The sequence below is a fragment of the Engraulis encrasicolus genome, chromosome 23 (genome assembly GCF_034702125.1).
Source record: "Engraulis encrasicolus isolate BLACKSEA-1 chromosome 23, IST_EnEncr_1.0, whole genome shotgun sequence".
NCBI lineage: Eukaryota > Metazoa > Chordata > Actinopteri > Clupeiformes > Engraulidae > Engraulis > Engraulis encrasicolus.
The window spans coordinates 50,936,801-50,946,800 of NC_085879.1; the positions used below are offsets into that span (position 1 = coordinate 50,936,801).

At 40.8% G+C, this 10,000-nt stretch overlaps 1 protein-coding gene across 1 annotated transcript in view; it reads right to left on the reverse strand.

Annotated features, from left to right (window-relative positions):
• Nucleotides 1-4,394: 4,394 nt before the first annotated feature.
• Nucleotides 4,395-10,000, reverse strand: part of LOC134440068 (b(0,+)-type amino acid transporter 1-like) — a 35,394-nt gene continuing 29,788 nt past the window's right edge. Inside the window, exons 12-13 of the mRNA XM_063189996.1 lie at nucleotides 6,614-6,788; nucleotides 4,395-4,484 (exon numbers count right to left, since the gene is read on the reverse strand). Of these exons, the coding sequence (XP_063046066.1) occupies nucleotides 4,423-4,484; nucleotides 6,614-6,788 (237 nt within the window). The 3' untranslated portion in view covers nucleotides 4,395-4,422. The remainder of the gene's footprint in view (nucleotides 4,485-6,613; nucleotides 6,789-10,000) is intronic.

The window sequence follows — 10,000 nt, forward strand, 5'->3', positions numbered from 1 at the left end:
CTCAAGCTTTTGTGATTCTGACTGACTCGCCTTGCATGAAGTGGTCAAGAGAGCCCCATAACCGGCGAAAGTGAAAGTAGGCTATTATGCGTCGCAAGGGACCACCTCAGAAAATCTTAGCCATCACCGCTACCCACAACCTAATAGTGGACGATTTTAATGGTCTTTCATTGCAACACTTTTTTAACCAACGTTTACCAGTTTACAAAAATATGCCAGTGTAACAGACGAGACCTTGCGTTGTGTTTTCAATCTGTTCTTCTTTTATTCTGAAGAAAGGACATTAAGACATGGTTGAGGACGGGCTGCATATCGTCCCGGGCACCGGCCTTTACATATCCAAAACGAACTGAACATACAAGAATATTCATAATGACAAATAAGCCAATAACAACATGTACCTGAAGAAAGGACATTAAGACATGGTTGAGGACGGGCTGCATATCGTCCCGGGCACCGGCTAAAAATAGTAGCGTGAAACAAAGGAATGTCAGCATTCATTGACTACATGATCTTCATAAGCCAGATCTATAACCGCGGAGCAAATGCACCCGAACACACAACGTTACACTCTCGTAAGTTAATGTCTAGATCTTGGTACATTTAGAGCATCTTGAAATAAGGGGTTGAATCCATAAGCATTACAAAAACACAAATATATATTCAGAGATTCAAAGACGTGACCTACCCTTTACATATCCAAAACGAACTGAAAGATACCAGCGCTTTGTTCCCATAACCACTTGCGCTCTTAAAGGGCCAGCGTAGCATTTCACCAACAATATACACAGTGGCAAGTGGAAGAAATTAAACCTGTTACACCAGTTATGATGACAATCAATGTTATCATAGTCCGCACATAGCACTACAGTAGCCTACACCACTTTATTGTGTGTAGTGTATTCTGTATTCTGTGTATCTGTAGGCCTAATCTGTAATCTTTCATGTTTCTTGTAACTTGATATCATGACTGATTAGACTAAAAAGCATATGGGCTGGTAAATATAAGATAGGATGATACTTGTTGCTACACTCCCCCCCCCCCCCCCCCCCCCCCCCCCCCCCCCCCCCCCCCCCCCCTCCCCCCCCCCCCCCCCCCCCCCTTCATTTTTATTTTGTAGTGTTGTGTTGAGAACAAGTCATAATCTCATGAATTGTATTTGTCTCTATGGCTTTATATGCTGATCAAATATATGAAAAATATAAATGTCAAAAGACCTTTTTGCTTTTAACTCAATCATGATTTTTTTCTTCAGTCTTCAAACATATTCTTTCCAAATAAATGTATACAATAAATGGAAAATCTAGCCATATTAATGGACACAACAATTTTGACGAAGAGAATGGCGGAAGGCAGGGTTCCCACTGGTGCTTGAATTCCTTGAAAATGCTTGAATTTCAATGAGGAGTTTTCAAGGTTGTGAACATCCTTGATTTTTTTGATGAAGTGCTTGAAAAGCCTTGAAATGTGTGTCAAGTCAAACTCAGTAAGCTAAATAATAGAAGAAAAATTGTTCAGGTACATAAAAAAATTTGAGGGAGTAAGATGTCAGATGGGATTTGGCTTTCGACACCCTAAAATTGATGAGAATGCAAGAAATTGCATCCTAAAAACACAACATTTTCTGGGGGAAGACCCCCACACCCCTTCCTGAGGCATGGAAAGGTGCTGGAAAACTGAAAATTTGGTGCTTGAAGGTGCTTGAAAAGTGCTTGAATTTGTTCATGAAAAAGGAGTGGGAACCCTGGGAAGGTGGGGTTACAAAAATACAGTGGTGCTCATATGTTTACATACCCCAGCAGAATATACGCTTTCTTGGCGATTTCCTTCAAAATATGAAGGATTACACAAAACCTTTTTTTTCACTCATTGCTAGTCACTGGCTTAAGATATTTATTAGCAGTATTCTGTGTTTATTCTTTCAAAAGCATGATCACAACCCAAACTACCCAAATGACCCTGTTCAAAAGTTTACATACCCTAGTTTCTGATGCTGAATATGGCCCTGTTTAACATCAGAGGCCGCTCTAAATTGTTTGTGGTAGTTGTGGATAAGGTTCTTAATGTTCTCTGATGACAAAACAGCACATTCTTCCTGGCAGAATGGTTGTTTCCTATAATACCTTTGGGTGTCTTGCTGGAACCTCACATTTGAGGTTTCCCCTGAGTGGCTCAATGATGTTGAGATCAGAAGAGTGAGACGGTCGCACAAAAACTTCATTTTATTCTTTCTGAAGCTAATGACGGGTTTATTTGGCTTTCTGTGCTGAAATATTGCCATGTTGGCATGTCCAACAATGAACCATGTGCAGATTCAAGGCTGATGAGTGTCAAGTTTCCTCCAGTATTTTTCACGGGGCAATGTATTCATCATTCTGTGAGTATGGACCAAAAGTGTAGTGCATTTGTAACTCAAATGTCCCCATGACATCAGTGGTCCATAACCATGTTTCACAGAAGGGATGGTGTAACTTTCATCATAGGCTCCGTTGACTGTTCTCCAAATGGTACTGTTAATAGTGGCTGAAAAAAGTTCCATATTGATCTAATTTTTCCAAATGACTTTGTCAGATGCATTCTGATGCTTCTCACTATGCTATTTGGTGTATCATGTGCAAAATAACATGTTTGCATTTTTGTAGTAATGGCTTTCTCCTGGCAACCCCCAACAGCCCATCTTTCCTCAAGTGCCTCTTTCCTGTACAGTTTAAAACATTTTTTCATGTTGTCCTACATTTCACCTGAAGTTATTTTTTTGGTTGTCCTATGTCTCCTGAACAATTTCCCTTGCAATGATCATTGCAATGCAATGATTCCCTTGCCCATTGGCTTGATTCCAACCAAACCCCTCATATTGCATTTCTGAATTGAAATTCCAACAGTGCCAACATGACAATATTTTGACACAGAAAGCCAAATCAACCCATCATTAGCTTCAGAGAGAATAAAATGAAGGTTTTTGAGCGACCATCTCACTCTCCTGATCTCAACATCATTGAGCCACTCAGGGGAAACCTCAAATGTGAGGTTCCAGCAAGACACCCAAAGATATTATAGGAAACAACCATTCTGCCAGGAAGAATGTGCTGTTTTGTCATCTGAGAACATTAAGAGCCTTATCCACAACTACCACAAACAATTTAGAGCGGTCCTTGATGTTAAGCAGGGCCATATTCAGCATCAGAAACTAGGGTATGTAAACTTTTGAACAGGGTCATTTGGGTAGTTTGGGTTGTGATCATGCTTTTGAAAGAGTAAACACAGAATATTGCTAATAAATATCTTAAGCCAGTCACTAGCAATGAGTGAAAAAAAGGTTTTGTGCAATCCGTCATATTTCGTGAGAAATCGCAGAGAAAGTGTCTATTCTGCTGGGGTATGTAAACATATGAGCACCACTGTATTCATAGGTCCAAAAGTGTCCCGTCAGGAAAAGTTTGGGAACCACTGTCATGCACATTGTTCTGCATTCTGTATTTACAAATAAGAATCACTAATGTATAAATTCTGTACATGTGAAGGGAATGGAATAATATAATTTCACCTCATGTAATGTTATGTAACCAAATGTAATCACTCTGCGTGTCTGCATGAGGAGAACTAAATGAATGTAAACTACTGTAACCTGTCTGCTGAGGAGAGATCCTGCCACCTGCTGGTCAAAGGCGGTGTAGCAGGAACACATGACTGAAACACACACTGACCAGATAGATGTGTGTTTGTGTGTGTATGCATCATTCATGTTCATGTAATGTTCAGCCACTGTATGTGTGTGATGTTGTCAATAATTTGAACTCCAATCCCAGTTTGCTGTGACACATTTAATGATGATAATGACTCATTTCAAAATAATTTACATTACAAATGCTTATAATGTAGAATAATAATAACAATAATAATAATATAGAATAGAATATAACTCTGTTGCAAGAACAAAAGGCTAGACAGACAGAAAGACAGACAGACAAACTCAATGCTTCACAATGCCAGAAATGTAAATGATGAACGTTTTTTTTTGGTTCAGACGTAAGGTGGTACAACCACAGCCAATGCCCATGAATGTCTAATTAATGATAATACAAATATATATAATGATAATAACACAAACAGAATGTAATTAATGTAGGCCTACTGCACTGAATATGCCACTTAGATAATCCACTAAAAACAATCCATAGAATAATCCATACAATAATGGCATTAGCATTAGTAGTGGCAAACCCTGACCACTAAAAGGCCTTTGATGCCAATACAGCCAGGCCTGATAGACAAACACAGAGACACATGTGGGTCTGAACGCTCTGGAAACAAAACAGACAGATGAAGAGTTGAAGACTGAAGAGTTGAAGCTTCTGAAGACACATATAGATCTGACCCAATAGAGTCCAGTGTGTGTGTGTGTGTGTGTGTGTGTGTGGTCTTCAGTCCATCTTCTCTGGGGGAACCACCTGCATCAGCAGCTGTAGGTGTTTGGTGATTGGCCCTGCAGAGAGACACATGACAGTAAGCCCTCATGCTATTGGTCAAATAGAGACACATGACATTCCGTGCTCCTGGACACGGATGTTATTTTGCCAAAATTCCGTGCTCCTGGACACGGAATTGTTTTCCGTGCTCCTGGACACGGAATTGTTTTCCGTGATGGGCGCACGGAAGTGCTTTCTATAGGCTATTACCACAGCACTGTGTAACTCTATCATTAGAAAATACATACCAAATGCTAATCCTAAACAAAATAATGCTATAGCAATTTAAGTTGTGCCCTGACCAAAACATTCCCTAACCGTAACCTGTCATTAAAGACATATTTTTGAGAAATACCTTTTCCAGTTGGTTGCTAGGCTATCAAATTCATATTGAATGAAAGAAAACTAGATGTGCCCAGACCAAAACAATCCCTAACCCTAACCTGTCAGTAGGAAAAAAATTTTTTGAGAAAAAATATTTGAAATTAGAAAAATCCTGAGAAAACACAAGACTGTGGAAACATAAAGCTGTGGGAGTAACCTATAGATAGAGCACTTCTCTGTATCCATCACGGAAAACAATTCCGTGTCCAGGAGCACAGAAAACAATTCCGTGTCCAGGAGCACGGAATTTTGGCAAAATCTGTGCTCCTGGACACGGATTTTGTGCCCTTAACATCCGTGTCCAGGAGCACGGAATTTTTGGAGATCATGTTGTCAGCTCTCATAGTGATTGGTCCTACAGAGAGACACATGACAGTCAGCCCTCATGCTATTGGCCCTGCAGAGAAACACATGACATTCATTTTAATCTGCCTGTTTTCCCCATGGAGGCAGAGCCATCTAATAACAGAGTTACGTCACTCCCATAGACCTCTATGGACCAATCTTTCCACAGCAATAACATGGAAATCCCCATTGACTTTAGTTCTATTAGAAGTTACTTAGTTCTAGGAGGTGGCCGTAGAACACAGACAATGTGGTAAAGGTAATGTAATTTCTTTGTACTTAATCTTTGTTTGGTATGTGATGGTTCTGTGTTAGTTTCCAACGAACAGAAGTTTACTGTTAAGAAACATTTTAATCTACGCGAATCACATCACCAACCAACTTCCTGGTCCCCGGTTTGCGCAACTCTTATTAGACGGCTCTGCATGGAGGTAATAGGTGCGATCGAGTTGTCGTCAACGCATGCATCCGCATTTAGACAGCAATGCACCCTGGATGAAAATGCTGCATGATGGTTAGATTTCCTGTCAAACTTCAAAATTTCGCTGATGTTACGTTGACGAGGTGACATGTCGCATGGTGTTAAACTATTGCGGGATGAATGCGACTGCAGTCAGATCTTGCAACTTCTGCAGTTGCTTATCCCCTTCAACGCTAGTCTGCGGACTGCCTCCGAGGTCACGCGCCCATGAACTGGTTGGTCAACAACTCACTCACGTGTGTATATGGGTCTTGTCTCACAGCTCTACAGAAGTTTGCGCAGGTCCCCACTTCAGCTCCTCCTCACTGCCTACCCCCCCTCTCCTCACACGTGGTGTGTTAGTAGAGCAAACCGGTGCGAGCTCATCGTCTCGTTCATATTTGTGGCCGACTGTAAATGCGCTGTATTTAATAACACCCACATCGTGACAACAAGTTCTCGCTCACGCCCTTCGTCAATGTTGATCGACAGCAACAAAGTCGTATGGGGCTAGTATAAGAACTGGAGAGAGTAAGTTAGAGAATAAGTTCAGCCTCCAGTCTTTTCAATGAGAAATGCAAGGCTAGTGAGTTATTTCCGTCGACAGTTTACTCAGCCAGTTATGTGCCATGTTACTGACTGACTTACGGTTGACCATAAAGCTACATGGAAGATTTGCATTGGATGCATGGAGGTGCCCACAGAACTATAAAGGTGTGCTTTCGTTTATTAAACCCCAACATCACCAATGGACTTGCATGGGTTGTTTTCCCCCACAAATGGGCGTAACGCACATGAAAAATGTCACGCCGTTCATGATGTGTGTGTGTGTGTGTGTGTTCACCATGACTCTGCTAGTCCAGGTGTGTGTGTGGTGTATGAAGATCAGGTATATGATCAGGTGTGTGTGTGTGTGTGTGTGTGTGTGTGTGTGTGTGTGTGTGTGTGTGTCCTCACCCGTGACTCTGCTAGTCCAGGTGTGTGTGTGGTGTATGAAGATCAGGTATATGATCAGGCCGCTGAGGATGAAAGCTGTGCAGTAGAGATACTCCAACGCCGGCTTCTCAATGATGGGGGCCAACACCAGGTAACACGACACACACACCACCAGCCCTGCAACCACCACAGGCACCTGTAGCACACACACACACACACACACACACACACACACACACACACACACACACACACACACACACACACACACACACACACACACACACACACACACACACACACACACACTTGTCAATGACAGGAGGCAATATAGAACTACACCCTACATTGGATCTCATTTCAGTGATATACCGTGTACAGTGATATAGACTCACTATGTATTAACTCTCTACAATAGAGTTCACAATAGGATAGGATGAGCCTTTATTGTCTCTTCTAGAGAGAAATTTGGTATGGGCCATTGACAGTAAATAGAATGGACGCCAAATCAACGCTATTTGCCATTCAACGCTTTGAAGCCAGATTTGGGAACATTCCAACTTACATTCCACCTTAGCAACGCCAAACGCAGGTGCTGATTGGACAACAACAAGACTTCTAACGGTCAATCAAACCATGTTCTGATGCTCATTGGTCAATTTAACTTTTAATATCTCTCTAAAACAAAACATCACCACAAAAAATCACCACCCTGGTAAGTTGGAGAGCAAGGGGACCTACTAGTTGAGCGAAAAATGATCCCCCTGGAGTGGCATTTAAGGGAGATACAGGGTTTTATGTCTCTCATAGGAATGAATGGGATTTGGCCATTTTTTGGTCTTTTTGGGTCCAACCTTGGCTCCAACTTGGCTTCAACAATGAAATAGAATTTTGGCCTCCATTCTATTTACTCTCAATGGTATGGGCACAGAGAGTCTAAGCCAGGGGTGTCAAACTCATTTTGGTCCGGGGGCCGCATACAACCCATGTGGACCTCAAGCGGGCCGTATTAGTAACATCATCGCAAAAAAAAAACCCCTTAAAGCAGAGGATTAGTTTTCAGTACGATCGTGTTATCTTTTCAGCATGTTTTAAAAGTGTGTTGAATACGTAAAGCAATGCAATACTGATAATCCTTTGCAAAATGTCATTGATTTCATTCATTCATTGTTAACCATCAATGAATAAAATAGGGGACAGTTCATTTTGGTGGGGGGTCTGGGGGTCTTCCACCACAAAATTTTGTATTTCTTAGATGTAATTTCCTGCATTTTAACGCATTTTAACATCCCGTTTCCCGTTTCAGCTCAATACGAACCAATACAAATACAATTATATTTATTATTTAATTATAACCAATACAATACGAATAAGAAGTATTCACATTTGATCTCTATATATGAAGTCTATATATGAGCTTTATCAAATGCCCCCAGTGGCGTAATTGCGAGTTTCGGTTATTTCTATGAAAAAGCAAAAAAAAAAAAAAAAAAATATATATATATATATATATATATATATATATATATATATATATTATTTTTTTTTCTTACATCCGGGCCGGATTGAACCTTCTGGCGGGCCGGTGTTTGACACCCCTGGTCTAAGCGTTTACACAAAGAACACATATCAACATATTAAACAAACATAAGAACACTTAACATGCAGGACTGTACTACAAAACATGTAAACATGTGGCCTACATCCAAACGTGCACATATACCAACCGTATCTCACTCCTTTCGTGAAGTATTCACGAAAAACATAGATTCATTTTTCGTGGTGCATTCACGTTATTGCCCGCCTTTCGTAAAGTCTTCACGAAAATAATAGATTAATTTTCACGCTGCCTATTCACTTGAATTGCCCGACTGTTGCCTAGCGACCCACTAGTTTGATGCCCTTTCGGTAGCCTACCGTCACATGGTAATCAAACATTTCAAACAAGCAATTTAGGGTTAGGTTTAGGGTCAAGGTTAGGGTTAAGGTTAGGGTTAGGGTTAGGGTTAAGTAGGGTTAAGGTTAGGGTTAGGGTTAGGGTTAGGGTTAGGTTTAGGGTTAAGTAGGGTTAAGGTTAGGGTTAGGGTTAGGTTTAGGTTTAGGGTTAGGGTTAAGGTTAGGGTTAGGGTTAGGTTTAGGGTTAAGGTTATGGTTAGGGTTAGGGTTAGGTTTAGGGTTAATTAGGGTTAAGGTTAGGGTTAGGTTTAGGTTTAGGTTTAGGTTTAAGGTTAGGGTTAGGTTTGGGGTCAAGGTTAGGGTTAAGGTTAGGGTTAAGGTTAGGGTTAGGGTTAGGTTTAGAGTTAATTAGGGTTAAGGTTAGGTTTAGGTTTAGGTTTAGGGGACATAAGGCGTAAGTACAGAAAGGGCGTTGAATTAGTGAGTCCATGATGACAATAAAGTAAGGTGACTTGCGAACTCTTTTCAGTACAGAAACATTTTGAGTAGGCACAAGAATAATTATTTGAAGAAAAAAAATATTTGTGTGCAAATAATCTGTAATTGAGCAAAATATATTTTTGGGGGTTTACAAATGCCTTGCAAGCGAGGGCTGTGGTGTAGATGTGTGAGAGTGTGTGTGTGTGTGTGTGTGTGTGTGTGTGTGTGTGTGTGTGTGTGTGTGTGTGTGTGTGTGTGTGTGTGTGTGTGTGTGTGTGTGTGTCATACCTGCCAACCTTTAATTTTTTTTTTGAGTAGCAACTTATCGCGGCGCGGCAATTCACAGCGCAACAACTTGGCATGGCAAAGCAACGGGGTCGCCAGCGGGCTCATCTGAGAGGCTACTTTGTTTTGCATAGTCTGCCCTACACCTTGGGTTGTCAAATGTCAACAGGGAAGATATGAGACACTTCATTCAGGCAGGGGGGTCCTCCCCCAGAAGAAATGCTTTTCTTAGATGCAATTTCCTGCATTTTAATGCATTTTAGCCTAACATCCCGTGTATCTGGCAAATAGTTTATCTTGCTCTTCACAGTACTTTGAACTACCATAATTTATTAAACTTTCATGAGAGATGTTTTTTTTTTTTGTTTCCCACCATAACACTAATAAAATGCTATGATATAGTGTGCTGGAATTCAGGCCTCTAAATTAACTTTATTGATCACCAGCCAATATGGCTGTTAATCTTACTAGTCAAACATACCACCAGTCTGGCTAGTAGGCCTAAGTGGCTATTAAGTTATCCTATGTAGGCCTACCAGCCAAACAGAGCATTTGGTCACTTGGGGGGTGTTAAGGAGCTGGAATTGGGTATGAAATTGAAGCATTTGCTGATTTATTTTTTGGCTGTAGAAGGTACATGTAGGAAAATGTATTAATGTATTAATGTAAAATACTGAGGCATTTCAGTGATTTTTATGAACAAAAAGTTGAATTGTAATGATTCTTACATCATCTCCCCCAATATTA